This window comes from Elephas maximus, chromosome 4 (assembly GCF_024166365.1).
Source record: "Elephas maximus indicus isolate mEleMax1 chromosome 4, mEleMax1 primary haplotype, whole genome shotgun sequence".
Taxonomy (NCBI): domain Eukaryota; kingdom Metazoa; phylum Chordata; class Mammalia; order Proboscidea; family Elephantidae; genus Elephas; species Elephas maximus.
In genome coordinates, this window is record NC_064822.1 from 70423296 (window position 1) to 70442627 (window position 19332).

Consider the following 19332-nt stretch of genomic DNA (forward strand, 5'->3'; position numbering starts at 1 on the left):
TTTCTGTGCATTGTTTGAGATTATGTGCATACATACTTACACTTTGTGCTCTTCCATGTTAATAGATACTCTTTATTATTTTGTAGGCTGCATAATTTTCTATCATAAATGTTGCCATACTTTGCTTCACTTTTCCTTATTGATGTTCCCTTTTTTCACCATTGTAGATAACACTGCAATCAATGAACATCGTTGTGTACAAAAGATTTTTCTGTATCCTAAATTATGTGTTTAAGGTAGTTTCTCAGAAGTTAACACTTGCAGGGCTTATAAAATACCACCAAGTTGTTTGCCAGAAAGATCATGCCAATTTACCTTCTCAAGGTTTGTGAGTTCTGGTCTCATCCGCTCAGCTTTTTAAAAGATGTGTGTAATGGATGAAAGAAAGACTTACTGACAAGAAAAATGTAAAGGAGAATTTCTTAGATCTAGAATGTTAAAGCCAAGTCAGCTGAAACCTGTGGAAGATGCTTAAGAAAAAGTTTTTCTTTGGTGGCAGGGAGTGGAGAATGAGGATCGTATCAGCATGCTAAATCGGTTGGATAGGGTAATACTAATAAGTGGCAAAGAGAAAACAACACTGTTCCACTTCTGTCTTTCTTCTCTTTCTCCCATCAAGGAGAATTATTGTCAGACTGAAACAGGTCATATAAACATTGACATAAGGGAATTGAAGCCCAAAGTGGGTGGATTGATTATAAAAGTGAATCTAAGTTGTTCCAAAACCAAGGCTTGTGGCCCAGAAAAATGACATCCCAGGATAGAGAACTCAAAAGATAAGGCACTGACAGTGACCCCTAAGGGTTGTGGGGAATGGAAGAGGTACTACAAGAAAGAATATGGGCCATTGTTTACCTGATATTCAGGATATAAAGGAAAATAAAGACATAGCTAGCCTGATAGATGCCTAGATGAAATTCAGAACAGATTCTCAAAGAGGTATGTTATAAGCACTTAGGAAAAATTATCCCTCAAAAACAAACCACCTGCTCCTACTCCTCCTCTTCTTCCTCTTCAGTAAGATTGCTGTAAATGTTCTAGTTAGTATATTTCTGGACACCAGGAAAATATTTCCTTGAATCTCTGATGGTGCTTTTATGGATGAGCTTGGAAGATGTAATACAAATACCAGAGTGTTTAGATGGGTTCATAATTGGACAACTCTATGCAAAGGGAGCCAGTGACTTGATGAGTACCCATCTGGGAGGAGTGGCCGAGTGCTCACATCTCAGCCCTCACCTGCTCAGCACTTGGTCAGTAACTTGTTGAGGTGACAGATGCTTATCAAAGCTACGTATGACATAAAGCTACAAAGTCTAGATGATGCTACAAATAGATCCAAATCTGGAGAAACTGCACCAAAATGGAATGATGGTTAAAAATAAGAAGATGAAATCTAATAGTAATTAACATACATTCTTTTAGTTGGGTTCCAACTGTGTAGGGTAGGGTAAGATTGTAAAAATAATGGTAATAATAACAGTAGCGAAAATAATAGCTAATATTTACTAAATGTTGTCCTATGTATTTTATATCATCATTACCAATTTTATAATCTTACTCTATATTACCTTTATGTCACCTGCACGTTTCATAAGCAGGTCATCTGTAATTTGACAGTACTTACTTCACAGGGAAAAGTTATTCCTCGCAACAACCCAGTAAGGTAGGTACCCATTTTCCAGTTGAGGCAAGTGAGGCACAGGGAAGTTAAGTAACTGGCCTGAGATTACACAGCTAGGAAATCAAGGTTTTATGCCAGTGCTAAAAGCCTACATGCCTAACTACTGTTAAAATTCAGAAATCACTGAAACTTTTCCCTTTAAAAAAAAAATCATGAATATAATTTGATATTGTTGCCAAAACACCAAATAAGCTTAGACAGAGAAGCATTTAGTTCATAAGGCAAACTTTGGGCCAGTCCACCTGGGTTCAAGTCTTGGCTATTCCATTTCCTGGTTGTGTGACTTCAACAGGTCACTTCCCTGTGCCTTTGGGTGTAGTGGTCATTCCTATTTAACGGGATTATTTTAGGAATTGAGTTACATATGTAAAGCATTCAGAACAGTGCCTGGCACACAGCAGGCTCTCGTGTTTGCTGTTACAATTCGGTTATTTGAGAATACAGTTCGGTGTTAAGAGTTGGAACTCTGGAGCCAGATCACCTGGGTTTCAAATCCTAGTACTACGACTTCCACAGATGTGTGCCGCAGTTTTTTCATCTGTAAAATGGAGATGATAATCTTGTTGTGAAGCTTCACTGTAAGGGCTCCGTTGTTGTTGTTGTTAGGTGCTGTCAAGCTCAAGAAGTTCATCCGTCACAACTGTCTTCATCTGAAGAGCTCTGACCTCCCTCCCTGGCTTCACGAGGGTCAAGACCCTGTGGCCATGGAGAGGAGCTTGTTTCATCCCTTGATGGTGCCAGCATCCATGTGCCCTCACACAACGTGCCCCGAGCTTCCTGGTGTCCGACAGGTCAATCACATATTTCTGTTTACTGATTCCCTCTGTCATCAAGGAGAACTCATTGAACATCTCTTCTGTGTTAACACTGGGCTCGTCCCTGGGAATTCCACAGACGTGGTCCCTGCAGTCTTAGCTAGGAGCCAGGCTTTTAGTAACTTATAGAAGTAACTAGTTAATTACAGTAGAAAGAAGGGCTGTGAAACGGAAGTACCTAGTGTAGCTGTTAGGTGCTGTAGGGTCAGCTTCAACTTACAGCAACCCTAGGCACTACAGAACGAAACCTGCCTGCTCCTGCACCATCCTCAAAATCGTCGCTATGTTGGAGCCTGTTGTTTCAGCTACCGCATCGGTCCATCTTGCTGGGGGTCTTCAGCTTTTTTTCCTGACGCTCTACTTTACCAAGAATGATGTCCTTCTCCAGGAATTGATCCCTCCTGATAACATGTCCAAAGTATATAAAACGAAGTCTTGCCATCCTCGCTTTCAAGGAGCATTTGGCTGCTAGCTATTATTATTCGTAGAAGTACTATGTATTCGTCCAGAGAAAGAAAGGTTCTACTCCAGCTCCTGCCGCTATGTTTAGGACTCCAGACAGGAACTTCAGAAGAGGGTAACCCAGGTGGTGAGGGTTTAAGGACTATAATGTAGGAGTTAAGAACACTTAATCTGGAAGCAAGATTATAATTGTCCTCGCTTACGTGAAGGGTTATAAAATTGTTCTGTGTCATTGAATTAATTTATGAGCCAACATAGGATGTTGGAAAGAGCTGGTATCTGAGGCCAGTTTTCCATACTTGGCTGGAGAGCTTGGTTCAATCTCTTAACTTTTCTGGGCTTCATTTTCCTAATCAGTAAAGATAGGATGGGGTTGGACTAGGCCATCTCCAAGGTATCTTCCATCTTCCACATTTTATGATTCTGTCCACCAAGCAGTGGCATATAGAGCAAATTCTGTTTATACAGAAAGTTTGGGATAGTGTTTTTGGTGGATACATACTGTAGCAGAAGAACTTGAGCTGAATATTGCTCAAACCAATAGTAATATCATCTATCGACCCTGAGCTTCTTGTTTCCTCATCTATTAAATTGGAGTGAGAACGTGACTTCTCTCGGGACTTTTGTGAAAATTACATGGGGTAGTGCATGCGAAAGTACCTTTTAAACTATAAAGTACTATACAGATGCAAACTGTTATGTTTATTATTTCAATAGCTGGGATATAACTTTTCAAATAATTAGAATCTAATAGAACACTCTTAAGCACTACACTCTTATGTAGAGAAATTTGACCTGTCTTTTGTGACACAGAAGATCCTTCATGAAGTTACAAAATCTCAGGGTCACTTTGGGGAGCATGAAGTAGTTCTGCAGAAAAAGGACCCTGGCTGTCTGTGTTCTTTGGTTGTGAGGATTCAAATTAAATAGGAGAATATTGACTGTATTAAAACCAGAAGTGAAGTGAATAGAGAGCACATACTGTAAGCTCCTCATTTTACAGATGAAGGCACTGAGCCAGTGAGAAGCTAAGTGGCCTGCCCAGAATTGCATGTTAATTAATGACAGATCTGGGAGTAAGATCCTGGCTCCTGGCTCCTGGCTCCTGACTCCCAGCACAGTTTTCATCGTTAGTTTAAGTGTATCTCAGAAAGTCAAAAATGAGGATAAGAACATATGGCTGAATGTGGCTGCCCCCTGAAACATGGAATTGAGGAAATATTAGAAGAAGGCTTAAGGGCCTGCGTGAGTCATTGAAGGGTATGACACCATGAACTCAACTTGACCCACTCGAGGAAAAAAGTACAGTTGAATTCTTAGTAATTCCTAATCAGAGCAGTCCTTTCCTCTGTACAAAATTCTTCTCAAATAGTCTCTGAAATTAATTGGCATTAAAAACACCAGCCTTCATGTGACCTTCACAGGCTTGCTGTATGCACAGCAATTAGTAAAACATAGGTGCAAAATTTTCTAATAATCGCTAACATCTAAAGTCTTCAGCTTTGTTGAGTCATAGTCGCAGAAGATAACTCTAAAAGAATTAATGTACAGAATGTGTTCACAATGATGTCCTTCCCTCATCTGACAGCGTCTATCACATTAGCAGCTATGAGCCATGTCTCAAGACAGAGCATCAGGGACCCCTATGAGCTGTGAATGCCTATGAGCCAGTAGCCCGTGAAAGCAGCACTTTATTCCTGGATACATTAAAAGCAGAGTCTCACCTTCATCTCCTTCCCTTTCCCCTTAACAAATCTATTTCTCCAGGGATCTGCAGGTTTTTTGCTGTATTTTTAGCGTATTGATAACTTGAGAAAGCTCCGAGGATCTAAGTATTGGATGGAGGGGGGACTCAGTTCACCAAGTCTTTATTGAATCCCTAGAAGATGGTGAAAGCAAATCTTACTTCTGAGGCTGATTGAGAAAGGCATTATGTAAGAATAGAATGATGGCTAAGAACACAGACTCTGGAACCAGATTGCCTGGGTTTGAATCTCAGCTCCTCTTTTTACTCTGGCCGTGCGACCTTGGGCAAGTCCCTTAAACACTCTAGACCTTGGTTTCCTCATCTGAAACTGTCTTACGAGGTTGTAGTGAACACACAGTTAAATGAACTAATAATGATAAAGCACTTAGAATAATGCCAATGCATAGATATGCTTAATAAATTACTATTAAGCTATTAAACCGTCCTAAAAAGACCAGAGAGTCCCTGGGTAATGCAAATGGTTAACCTACTGGGCTTCTAACCAAAAGGTTGGAGGTTCGTGTCTACCCAGAGGTGCCTGGAAGAAAGGCCTGGTGACCTTCTTCCACAAAATCAACTGTTGAAAACCCTAATGAACACAGTTCTAGTCTGACACACGAAAGGGTCCCCATAAGTCGGAATCGACTTTCTGGCAACTGGTAACTAGACCAGAGTTGCCCCCAGGTATAAATAAGACTCTATTCCATTCAGACGCTATAATGCCCAAGGCCACACGATCCTTCAGTTTGGGGAAAAGATTTATTTTTCCTCAATCAGAATTGCAAAGCACACCTTATACCACAACTTTTTTATTCTATTGAATTAAAAAGGAAATAGCAGTGAGACTTTGAACACCAAAGTTTATCAGGCCCCCTTCCAGCTCAGTGAAGGAGTCCACCTTCTCTCTTTATACTAACAGAAGAGCAGTGACTCTGGTGAATTTATTGAGTGGCCTTGAGCAGGTAGCTCTCGCTCAGTCAGGCTCACATTTGTGTAACTCCTAGGATTGCTGCAGTCTTTCCTGGAGTGACTATCACTTACTGGGTCCCTCTTGCAAAGGAAGCCGGAGCATTCGCCTTGCTTCCTGGTGAGGGGATTTCCATGCTGTGACCCTGGTTGCTTCAGTCGCTGGGCTGTGGGAGAGATTAATGGGAAGTGAAAAGAGAAACTTGGTTGTGCTTAACCGGCAGGGCTGTTTGGAGTGTGTGACTCTTCTTGTATTTAGGGAAAAGATTACTCATGAGTATTTTCTTCCATAGAATATAAAGAACCTCAAATTACTACTTGCATCCCCCACCCCCTTCTCACCCGCCTCCCTCCGTTTCAGTGTGTCTTCTGCAGAAACTTCAGCATTTTACTCTCATTTCCCCTCCCAAGCGGGATTCGGTTCTGTATTTGCTTTGGCACCCAAGTAAGCTCTAAGCAATAAGCTACCTCATCCTTTTTCCTGTTTCTAACGGAGCATCTTCTGCTCTGTGGCCCTCTCACCACCAGGTGCTTTCCTAGACTGAGCTTGCCTGGAACCCCCTGTTTGTCCTTAATGGCTGACAGTAATCATACTCCTCATGTGAAGGAGAGGAAGGTAAAAGTCCATAATATCAAATCACCATGCTGTTCTTGTTCAAAGATGACACCATTGGCAGCAGGAAGTAAACACTAAGGTGTTTTTCCAGTTCAGACATTGAGATTTTGCTGAGCCATCTCACACCCACTCCCACCTCACTGTGATTCCGGATATGCATTTCAAGGTGATTGGAAAGAGTTGGGGGCACCTCCTGTGTCCATGGACCATCTTTACTTTGGTGGCCGTGTTTTACAATAATGACCGTAGAGCAATAGCATACTACAAATTATTTTTTGTAATACCACTTTTTTTTTCCTGTGTGAAAAAAAATTGTCATAAAACTTCAAAACCAAGAAAAACTATTAATGTCCCAAAACAAAAAACAAACCCATTGCCTTTGAGTTAATTCTGACTCTTAGAAACCCTATAGGACGGTGTAGAACTGCCCCATAGGGTTTCCAAGGAGCAGCCGGTGGATTCCAACTGCCAACCTTTTGGTTAGAAGCTGAGCTCTTAACCACTGTGCCACCAGAGCTCCCTTAATGGCCCACTTCCAATTATTTCATTGCCTGTAGTTTTTTATTGGTGCCCTACAAGATGGACTCATTTTGAAGGGATTTCCTGGGGTTAGAGGAAGCCAGCTACCATTCCTCAAAACTACATTTTGCAAAAAAGCCTCTCTAAAGAGAGAGCCAACAATCATGCCTGGGGTCTTTGGACATTCTCCAGGGAATCTGAGCCCTTTGCTCCCCACACTCACAGGGAAGACCAGCTGCCCATCTGGCAGACTGGTTTAAGGATCAAGGGTGATTCTTTCCAGGATCAAACTGAGGGACACTTTTATAGGACACTTGTAGAGTCTCCTTAGCAAGTTTAAGTAGCCTATGTTGAGAGATGGAAGCTCCTCTTAGCAAACACTGATTCCATGAGCACAATACTATTTTACAGACTGATTCTCTTTGAGCATCTCGCTTCTTCTAATCCAATGGATCTCGAAATTTTTGGTCTTAGCACCCCTTTGTATTCTTAAAAATTATTGAAGACTCCCAAGAGCTTTTGCTTATATGGGCTATATCTATCAATAGTTACCATATTGGAAATTAAAATGGAGAATTTTAAAAAATACTAATTAATTGAAAAACAATAATCCAACTATATAATTTATATAAATATGTATTTATGAATGTATTTTCCAAAAAAAATGCAGTGAGAGAATGACATTGCTTTATATTTTTGCACATTTCTTTACTTAATAGAAGATGACTAGATTCTTAGATCGGCTTTTGCATGCAATCCGGTACAATATCACACACCATGTAGTCTCTGGAAAATTCCACTGTACACTTGTGAAAGAATGAAAGTGAAAAAGGCAGATAGCATCTTAATATTATTGTGAAAATAGATTTTACTTCATAGGTGTCCTAAAAAAAAAGTCTTGGGAACCCTGAGGAGGTCCTGAGACCACACTTCGAGAACCACTGTTCTAACACTTGAATGATATATCAAAGGTTTCCCACAGCAGCAAAATAAAATAAATATACAGACTCATGGTTAGGATTCCAGAGATCTGGCCTGGGCCACCCTCTTACCCTCCACTCTAGCTGTCTCTCCAGCCCACTTCTTGCCTTACTCAGAGTCCAAGTGCCTCCCCCATAGGAAGTTCTAGCATCAGGCAGAAGACCCTCATTCCCAGAGGCTTGCCTGATGGCTTCCCAGAGGCTGAGTGAATTGCCCTTCCTGGAAGAAGTTTCAGGGAACACTTCATTATGTGGCAGCTCTGGAAGGTCAAGCCCAGCTCCGGGACATTCTCACTTCAAAAGGACTCTGGGCTAGAATCTGATCAGCATCTGACTCTAAGGTCCCCTCCAGAGCAAGCTGAGATCTGTTGTGAATTGAGCTTCCTCGCCTGATTCAGTCCGCCATGAGCTGTTCCCTGAGGGCAAACCTGGAATCAAGACAGCCCCTGGGGCTGGCAAGGAAGGGCAGGGCTCCCAGACCTGCCAACTCTGAAAGATAAAAAAAAAAAATTGTTTCTCATTTTGCCTCGAAATAAGAAGTTAATCTGATAGCACACATTGGCACTTCTGAGCTCCAGCTTTAACCTGGGACTCAAAGTTGAACATAAGGTCTCTTTAGACATGGAAACTCAGTTTGGTTAACTATTCAGATTATCTTTCCCCTTTATTCCAACTGTCTAACTGACAAGACCTTTTTTTACCCCTTCTCTCTTTCTGCCTTGCTCTCTCTCCAACAGGCTTGCAGCCAATTTACTGGAGCAGGGATGACGTAGCCCAGTGGCTCAAGTGGGCTGAAAATGAGTTTTCTTTAAGGCCAATTGACAGCAACACGTTTGAGATGAATGGCAAAGCTCTCCTGCTGCTGACCAAAGAGGACTTTCGCTATCGATCGCCTCATTCAGGTGAGAGTCTGGACTCTTGACATGTGCTCAATCTGAAAAATCTCTAAGTCTGTGGTTGGTCCTTGGCACCGCACTCATCGATACCCAAGTAGTCTCCACAGTAGATCACCCTGAGCACAAGGACAATGGCAGCTCGGTAGAAGAAAGATCTGCTGACACAAGCTACTTTAAGGGGAAAATAGAAAAAGCTTCCGGGTCAAAAGGAAACCTTTAAGGTTCGAAGTGACCCAGTTATGACATACATTGAAACGTAAGAGGTATGGTTGTGCCACCAAATAAAGAAGAAAATATCATTCTTGCACTCCCGCCCTCCTTGCCCCAATTCTAAGGGCTAAAAGAGATCCCTTAGAATCAAATCGACTCAACGGCAGTGGTTTAATTTTTTTTTCCTGGGGAGGAAAATGAATGTAGGATGTGAACTGCTCAGTTAACAAAAAAAGTGGGAGAGGAAGAGGGAAACAGGGTAGAAAGGAGAGACAAGGGAACTAGATACAAGGACTGGGAAATGTGGAAATCTTACAGCCAAGGTAAGTTTTGAAATAAATTCAAAGGGGCTTCGGGTGATTTCCTTTGGAATTACTGAATTTTTGAAGTAGTATATCTTATAGCTGGTAGAAATACTGAAAAATTCGAGTGGAAGTTTCCTCAGGCGCATTGAACTAGGAAGATTTGACAGAATAAGGGCCCCTAAGACCACTTTTTTTTTTTTTAAGACCACATTAGGAGTCCCTAGGTGGCGCAAATGGTTCATGTTCTTGGCTGCTAACCGAAAGGTTGGTGGTTCAAGCCTACCCAGAGGTGCCTGGGAAGACATGCCTGGTGATCTACTTCCCCCCCAAAAAACAGCCATTGAAAACTCTAATAAACGTAGTTCTACTCTGACACACGTGGGGTCGCCATGAGTTGGAGTCAACTCAAGGTAACTGGTGTGTGTGTGTGTGTGTGTGTGTAAGACCACACAGGAAGATTTAATTCAGTAGTGAGCATTAGTACCTGTGAAGTGTGTTGCTGACGTGGGTAAGACTTCAAATACGCTTCTCAATTTCATTTCTTAAACCTTATGGACGTTTGACAATAGGTACCTGGGAACTCCGTATGTCATAGGGAAGCTTTGGTCTCAGGTTATTGAAGTACCAAAGGGTGCTCTTTTGGGGCTGGTTATTGAAGTACCAAAAGGACCTTATTCTGTCAAGTCTCATTGCAGCCCCCAGCTTTGATGTAACTTGTCAGGCAGAGTCCCTTTTTTCACTGACAAAGGGCAGAGATCTTGCATAAGGTCTTGGCACAGTCCCCAAAATATTCAACCCTTATTTACTCCTGGTGGCTTGCGAGAAGTTAATAAACTAACAGTCATGAGGAAATGTCCCCCATCGCAGGAGATGAGATAAGGATGTAGAACAGTATCTCCCCTGCTTTTCCCTATTGCAGCAGACCGTTTTATATGAGAACATTCTCAAGAGGAAGTTTTCCTGAAAGTATAGATATTATTGAAACTTGATAGTTTCTGTCTCTGAAAATGGATAATTTTTAAGGTTTTATAAGGCACACAAACATACCTGAAACAGTTTACCTCAAATCACTGATTTTTTTTTTAATAGTTTCAGAATAAGAAAACCATAAAACAACCAAAATAAATAAATTAAACTCCCCTAAATAGTTCCTTGGAAACCTTGGTGGTGTAGTGGTTAAGAGCTATAGCTCCTAACCAAAAGGTCAGTAGTTTGAATCTACCAGGCGCTCCTTGGAAACTCTATGGGGCAGTTCTCCTCTGTCCTGTAGGGTGTCTATGAGTGGGAATCGACTTGATGGCAGTGGGTGGAAATCGTTCATGTTAACTTATTGCAAAATAATTTCCTTTTCTGTTACAGTGGAGTCCTGCTGGCATAGTGGTTAAGAGCTCAGCTGCTAACCAGAAAGTTTGGCAGTTCGGGTCCACCAGCTGCTCTTTGGAAATCTTATGGGGCAGTTCTGCTCTCTCCTGTAGGGCCTCATTCCCACTCAACTGGCAACGAGTTTATTTTTTTGTTGTTTTGTTTTTGGTTTGGTACAGTGGAAACTAAAAGATATTACTCTCACAGAGGCAAAGTTTCGTATCTGAAGAGGAAAAAACCCTACTCCTCAGTCTTCCGGTGAAACCATTCATGTGAAGCAAACAGTGGAAAACATAATGATACGTTTTGACTTAGGCCCTGGGCAAGCTTTCCTCCCAGAGTCTTTGTAAATTCCTTCCTCACCTTATCTTAGGTGCGTCTTTTTATTGCTGGTTTCTTTCTCTTCCACTTGACCTTTCAACTTTACTTATGAAACTAGGTTCTCTGCTCAAAGCTGGAAACAAAGGTATGGAAAGCCTGTCAGTATTTCTCTGCCACTTTGTCAGGTGTTTGCTGGGCTGGGCCACATGGAACAGTCCTGCCCTCCAGAAAGTTCCTTGTCAGAGAGGCAGGATTACATTGATCCTAAAGGCAAAAGAAAGCTGGAGAAGGGAAAGAGCAGAATAGGTTGAGTCTCACGGGAGGTGGAATTAAGTCAGTTGGAACATGAAACCAAACCAAAACCAAACCTGTTGCTGTCGAGTCGATTCCAACTCATAGTGATCCTAAAGGACAATAGAACTGCCGCATGGAGTTTCCAAGAAGTGCCTGGTGCGGATTTGAACTGCCAACCCTTTGGTTAACAGCTGTAGCACTGAACCACTACGCCACCAGGGATTCCAAAAGGATGGATTGAATTCAGTGGGTGTGGAAGGGGGCATTCTGGGTGATTGGAACAGCATTGTCGTCATTGTTAGGTACCACTGAGTCAATTCTGACTTATAGTGACCCCATGTGACAGAGTAGAACTGTTCCCATAGGGTTTTCTAGGCTGTAATCCTCATGGGAGCAAATTGCCAGGTCTTACTCCCATGGCTTTGAACCACCAGCCTTTCAGTTAGCAGCTGAGCACTTAGCAATTGTACCACCAGGGCTCCTTGGAACAGCATCAGCCTAATATATATGGATGACTGTGAGAAACTTCACCTAAGGAATGGAAGTGGCAGGTGGTAGGAAGGCCAGCTAAGGCTAATGTATAGTCCAGATTTGAGTGTTGTAGAGCACAGTCAGGCGGTACAGTAGAAATTCATTTCATGACTATTCAGTAAGCTCACCTTTCCCAGAGGTACAGAGATGTACGCTAAAGGAATTCAAGTATAAACCAAACCAGACCAGTTGCCATCAGATTGATTCTGACTCCTGGCAACCGCATGTGTATCAGAGTAGAACTGCTCCATAGGGTTTTCAGTGGCTGTTCTTTTGGAAGTAGATCACTAGGCCTTTCTTCCCAGGCACCTCTGGGTAAACTCGAACCACCAACCTTCAGGTTGGCAGCTGAGCATTTAAGCGTTTGTGCCACCCAGGGAGTCCAGTTCAGATATGAAAGAGGCAATTTCTAGCTGGGTTGTCAAAGGAAGCTGAAAGTAGTGGTAATTAGGGCCAGACTTTGAAAGCTTTGAAAGGTAGACAGTAGGGAGATGTGGAAGGGCTTGTTATGGAGGAATGTAAGCTAGTACGTGTGGGAGAGGAGTTCAGAGATAAGGCGACACTTGCTAGACTCTCTATTTGAAATGCTCTGTTCCACTCCCATCACCCTCCTCCCTCGTTACTTGTCTGATTGCGTTTTTGTATTCTAGTTATGTTGACTTTCTTCAGGAAGGCCTTCTTTGACCCCTTTCCTGCTTTCCTAATCCTGCCCTGCCTTCCTTTCTTCTACCTCTCCCCACCTCATTCTGGGTTAGGTGCTATTCCTCTTTTATCCTGGATCATTTTCTACTTCTTCTGTCACTGCCGCTGACACACACAGACATACACTATATTATATGTGATTGTTTTCTATTCTGGATAGCATTGTGAAGAATGGGAATTCCAAAACACTTAATTGTGCTCATGAGGAACCTGTACATAGACCAAGAAGCAGTCATCATTTGAACAGAACTAGGGAATACTGCATGGTTTAAAATCAGGAATAGTGTGTGTCAGGGTTGTATCCTTTCACCATATTTATTTAGTCTGTATGGTCAGCAAATAATCCGAGAAGAATGTAGCATCAGGATTAGAGAAAGACTCATTAACAACCTGCAATACACAGATGATACAACCTTGCTTGCTGAAAGCTAAGAGGACTTGAAGCACTTACTGATGAAGATCAGTGACAATGTAACCTTCAGTCTGGATTACACCTTAACATAAAACCAAAATCCTCACAAATGGACCAATAAGCAACATCATGATAAATGGAGAAAACCTTGAAGTTGTCAAAGATTTCATTTTATTTGGATCCACAACAGCACCCATGGAAGCAGCAGTCACGAAATCAAACAACATATTGTACTGGGCAAACCTGCTGCAAAAGATCTCTTAAACATGTTAAGAAGCAAAGATGTCACTTTGAGGATTGTGGTGTGCCTGACCCAAGCCCTGGTATTTTCAGTCACCTCATATACATTCAGAAGATGAACAGTGAATAAGGAAGACTGAAAGAGAATTGACACATTTGAATTGTGGTGTTGGGGAAGAATATTGGATATACCATGGACTTCCAGAAGAAAGAACAAATCAGTCTTGGAAGAAATACAGCCAGAATGCTCCTTGGAAGCGAGGATGGCAAGACTTCGTCTCATGTACTTTGGACAAGTTATCAGAAGGAACCAGTCCCTGAAGAAGGACATCATACTCGGTAAAGTATAATGTCAGCAAAAAAGAGGAAGACCCTCAACGAGGTGGACTGACATAGTGGCTACAACAATGGGCTCAAATATAACAGCAATTGTGAGGATGGTGCAGGACATGGCAGTGTTTCCTTCTGTTGGGTTGCTATGAGTTGGAACTGACATGACCACACCTAACAACAGCAACATCCTTCCCCTAGAATAGAAGGTTCAAGAAGGGCAGGAACTTACCATGTCTCCAGCATCTACTACAAGGCCTGGTATCCAGTTGTGTCACTCAGTAAATAGTGGCTGAATTATGACTCAGACTGAGAGTATCTTAAAGCCCAGGTTAAGAAGTTTGGATTTTATTTTTTATGTTTTGATCAGGAGAATGATATGATTGGAGTGCTCCCTTGGGAAGTGACTTTCAGCAGTAGTGCATAGGGTGGATTCATTGGGTCAATAAATGCAGGAAAGCTAGCTGAGCGCTATTGCTGCAGTCCTGATATAAGACAGTGAAGTCTTGAACTGGATCAATGAGATCAAAATAATAGTATTTAAGGCACAAAGTGATTAGTTAAAATGGGGAGCCGATTTGGAAGTAGTGGTAAGAGTGCATTTGGGGGCATTCAGTGCCAGGACATTCAAGATTTGTCTTGTTCTTCAGTTGAGAATCTTAAAAAAGAGCCAGACCTGAGCTGGGAATAATAGGTATGTGTGTCATCCCATCAAGCTGATATTTATGAACTGGGATAATAAATTTATATTGTAGCTAATTTAATTAAGGCATCCACCAGAAATTTATAAACAGACCTTCAAAGAGATACCTTCCAATACGGACCACAAGAAAACTCAGAAAACAGAGTTTGGAGGACAGAACTAGGAAGGCGTAGAGGAGACCTTTCTTTCAAAGGGACCACCCGGCAGGGTGATGGAAGCCTTCTCCTTAAGCAGAGACAAGGAATAGCTAGGAAATCATTTTAACTTGTCAGATGTAGCTTTTTGCTACTGCTCCTTCTGACACGGGCTTTCTGCTTTAGCACTTGGGTGTAATAGAAGCCCAGAAGCCCGGGTTGTATATGTGGCTCTTCCAAAAATCACATCACCTCATTTGATTTTATTTTCCTCATCCATGAAATGGGGTTTTCACCATGTGGATCCTCAGTTCCCTTCAACTCTTAACAGTTCAGCACAACTGTAACTACTAAAGACATTTTAAGCTTCCAGTGAACAGTACAACCTCCCACCTTGCAGGCAGTGAACAATTACTTTGATCTCCTTTGGCCTGTGTACTTGTGACGTTTACACTTCACCCAATTTTTCCCATTGGCTTTCCTTGCATCTTTTTTGCTGCCTAAGAAGAATCAGCAGCAGCTTCTCACTAGTTGTGAGGCTACCGGACAAAAACGGAAGTATCTGGTTGCCCCCATTGTATAAATGGGTGTTTATACCTTTCACCTGGCCTTGTTTCCTGCCTGGCTACACCCAGAGGCATGCTGTCTGTACGGAAATGACATTCCTTAACACAACTCATTTCAAATATGGAAAGGAGAAAAGTGGACTCAATGAGTTATAATTACCTGAAATACTAATATACCTCAACAAATACGATTGTTGTTGTTAGCTGTCATCGAGTCTAATAGATTGCCAGGCCTTTCTTCCTAGTCCATCTTAGCCTGGAAGCTCCACTGAAACCTGTTTAGTATCCTCACAACATGCAAGCTTCACTGACAGAGAGGTAGGGGCTACACATGAGATGACTTTGCTGGGAACTGAACTTGAGACTCCTGCATGGAAGCAAGAATTTAACTGCTGCCCCCCATCCAAATAGAGTAACATCTTTGAATTCCACATTCCTTCACCAGTTGAACAAACTGCACTCATCCTTTCTGCTTCCAGGGCAAGGATCCTCCACTTTCTGCCAATAAAGCAGAGAATATTTAGAATGTGTATTAAAAACCAGAAAACCCACTGCCATCGGGTGGATTCTGACTCATCGCGACCCTATAGGACAGAGTAGAGCCGTCCCATAGAGTTTCCAAGGAGCGCCCAATGGATTCGAACAGCCATAGCACTTAAGCACTATGCCACCAGAGTTTGCAGAATGTGTATTAGATCACTATATTTAAATCCAAACAGAGGATTTTAAGGTTCAAGATAACTGGAGTATTTTTTTTTTCTTTTTTGGAATATTCCCCCAACCTGAGGAATACAATAAGATAATAAATTTACAACATCTGCAAAGCTAAAAAACAAATATAAAGAGATTCCAGTTTTGTAAAATCTCACCTAGACAAGATAATTTTAACTAGTGCTTTTAATAATAGATAGGTTCCTCATTAAATGTTTCTGGGGTCATTTAAATTCAGAGATGTATTTGGTCACATGGCCTCTTTGATAGTCTGAGAAAATTCATTAATAAGGAACAGAGGAAGTTAACATTTATATTAACTCTTATTTAGAGTTATTCGCTGCATAACATTCAGGTAGAATGGATTTTTTTACCCATTATTTGTGTGAACAGAGAAAATACAAGTTATTATCCATTTAATTCATGTTTACTCTCTCTCAAGGATTTAAAAAAACATTTTCAGACTTTTTTCAGTTCAGCAAAAATATATTGAAGATTAAGTAAATCAGGCTTTTCATACACTGGAGCCTGATTTTGAAAATTATTTCTTCCATTTACAATGCAGCAAAACCTTTTTCTTTGGACATATGCTTTGATTCTGTCCTTCAAACGGTAAATATGATAAAGTTTCCTTTCAAGGTTAAACTGAAAATACTTGTCTTTATTTACGCAGTTACTTGGGCCAACTTGCCTGTTAATTTCCATTAAAACAATACTAGAAGGTTGGCTAGATTGAATGGCTGGGTCAATGGGCTGTTTTAGAATTAAATTTCAGCGTATAGGGGTTTGGTTTGAAGAAGGGGATTTGTAGCTCTGAAGTGTGGGAGTTTGCAACAGGCACGAGCCATGACTGAAGACACCCAGAGTTGGCTCTTCTTCATCCATTACGTCATTGAACGAAGCAAAATATGTATTAGATGCCAGAGATTGCATTAGTCAACTATGGGAAAGCCATTTAATTTCTTAGCATTTCACGTATCCCATTTGTGAAAGGGTGATAAGTGATTCCTGTGCCAAAGTGATGTTTAATAACATAAGCGTATGCTTATCATTTCACAGTATTTTTTATTTTCTCAAGAACTTACTGTTTATTTTACCTTACGTTTCTTATTCAGCAAAATGTAGTTGTCTTACTCTGTCTGTTTTTTAACTGATTTGTTCTTGTTTTAAATATTGCACTCAAATTTCCCCACAACCTGCCTCTTTTTTCTCGAAGTCTTTGTGTCTAAGACATAGATGTTAAGCCACGTTTCAAATATTAATTCCTAAGTAAAAGACTGGGTTTTTGTTATGGGCATAGAAGGCACTCAGTATTAAATTTAAAAGGTTTGTAATTCAATCAGCCTGCAAAAATGGATTGAATGGAATGCTTGGAAAAATAGGATTGCATACAGTTAGAAAGCCAAGCAGCCCTGTTACAAGAATGGGCCTGTTATGGCCACCAGTGGGATCCCCCTAGGCCAGTGTGTTCACTGTTGAATTTAAGGTAAAACCGAAGGGTCTTGAAACCTGGGGCTTCATCCTGAGCCTACCATGGGCAGAAAGGACCCAGCAGAGAGAATGAAAAGACCAAGAACTGTTTGCAAATTTAAGAATGTGTTCCAATATTTAAGGATTCGTACATAACTGGAATGGACAGATATTGGCCATTTTGAATTGGACAATCGTATGGTCTACTATGCCAGGAATGACTAATTGAAGAGGAATGGAGTCGCATTCATCATCAAAAAGAACATTTCAAGATTTATCCTCAAGTACAACTCTGTCAGTGATAAGATAATACGCATAAGCTGACAAGGAAGACCAGTTAATACAACTATTATTAAAATTTCCCCCCCAACCACTAACGGCAAAAATGAGGAAATTGAATATTTTACCAGCTTCTGCAGTCTGAAATTGATCAAACATGCAATCAAGATGCACTGATAATTACAGGAGTTGGGAGTGCAAAAGTTGGAAACAAAAGAGAAGGATCAGTAGTGGGAAAATATGGCCTTGGTGATAGAAATGACACTGGAGATTGCATGATAGAATTTTGAAAGACCAACGACTTATTCATAGCAAATATCTTTTTTTGAACAATGCAAATGGCGACTACACATGGACCTTGCCAGATGGAATACATAGGAATCAAATCGACTACATCTGTGGAAAGAGACAGTGGAAAAGCTCAGTATCATCAGTCAGAACGAGGCCAGGGGTCGACTTCGGAATAGACCATCAGTTGCCCATGTGCAAGTTCAAGTTCAAGTTGAAGAGAATTAGAGCAAGTTCATGAGAGCCAAAATATGACCTTGAGCATATCCCACCTGAATTTAGAGACAATCTCGAGAGTAAATTTGACGCATTGAACACTAATGACAGAAGACCAGAAGAGTTGTGGAATGACATCGAGGACATCAGACATAAAAAAACCAAGAGGTCATTAAAAAGACAGGAAAGAAAGAAAAGACCAAAATGGATGTCAGAAGAGACTCTGAAAGTTGTTCTTGAATGAAGAGCACCTAAAGCGAAAGGAAGGAATTATGAAGCATAAAAGCTGAACAGAAGATTTCAAAGGGCAACTTGAGGAGACAAAGTATTATAATGAAATGTGCAAAGGCCTGCAGTTAGAAAACTAAAAGGAAAGAATATGCTTGGCATTTCTCAAACTAAAAGAACTAAAGAAGAAATTCAAGCCTGAAGTTGCAATACTGAAGGATTCTACCAGGAAAATATTGAACAACTCAGGAAGCATTAAAAGATAGAAGGAATACACAGAGTTACTGTACCGAAAAGAATTGGTCACTGTTCAGCCATTTCAGGAGATACCATATGATCAAGAACCAATGATACTGAAGGAAGAAGTCCAAACTGCACTGAAGGCATTGGTAAAAAACAAGGCTTCAGGAATTGACAGAATACCAACTGAGTTATTTCAACAAACAGATGCAGACCTGGAAATGCTCGGTCACCTGTGTCAAGAAATTTGGGAGACAGCTTCCTGGACAGCAGACTGGAAGAGATCCATATTCGTGCTCATTCCAAAGAAAGATGATCCAACAGAATATGGAAATTATCAAATAGTATCATTAATATCCCACACAAGCAAAATTTTGCTGAAGATCATTCAAAAGCAGTTGCAGCAGTACATCAACAGGGAACTACCAGATGTGCAAGCCAGATTCAGAAGAGAACGTGGAAGAAGGGATATCATTGCAAATGTCAGATGGATCTTGGCCAAAAGCAAAGAAAACCAGAAAGATGTTTACCTGTGTTTTATTGACTATGCAAAGGCATTCAACTATGTAGATCATAACAAATTATGGATAACATTGTGAATAATGGGAATTCAGGACAGTTAATTGTGTTCATGTGGAACCTGTACGTAGACCAAGAGGCGGTCATTTGAACAGAACAGGGAGACACTGTGTGGTTTAAAGTCAGGAAAGTTGTGCATCAGGATTGTATCCTTTCACCATGCTTATTCAGTCTAATGTTGAGCAAATAATCCAAGAAGCTGGACTATATGAAGAAGAACACAGCATGAGGATTGGAGGAGGACTTACTAACAACCTGCGATACACAGATGACACAACCTTGCTTGCTGAAAGTGAAGAGGGCTTAAAGCACTTACTGATGATTAGAAACTACAGCCTTCAATATGGTTTGCACCCCAACCTAAAGAAAACAAAAGTTTGCACAAATGGGCCAATAAGCAACATGATAAACGGAGAAATAATTTAAGTTGTCAAGGATTTCATTTTACTTAGATCCAATCAATGCTCACGGAAGCAGCAGTCAAGAAATTAAATGACGTATTGCATCTGACAAATCTGCTGCAAAA

At 41.0% G+C, this 19332-nt stretch overlaps 1 protein-coding gene across 2 annotated transcripts in view; it reads left to right on the forward strand.

Moving 5' to 3' along the window:
* Positions 1–19332, forward strand: part of ETV6 (ETS variant transcription factor 6) — a 300096-nt gene that overhangs the window by 223694 nt on the left and 57070 nt on the right. For both annotated transcript variants that reach the window (XM_049882507.1, XM_049882505.1), the window contains exon 3: positions 8527–8691. In XM_049882507.1, the coding sequence (XP_049738464.1) occupies positions 8527–8691 (165 nt within the window). The remainder of the gene's footprint in view (positions 1–8526; positions 8692–19332) is intronic.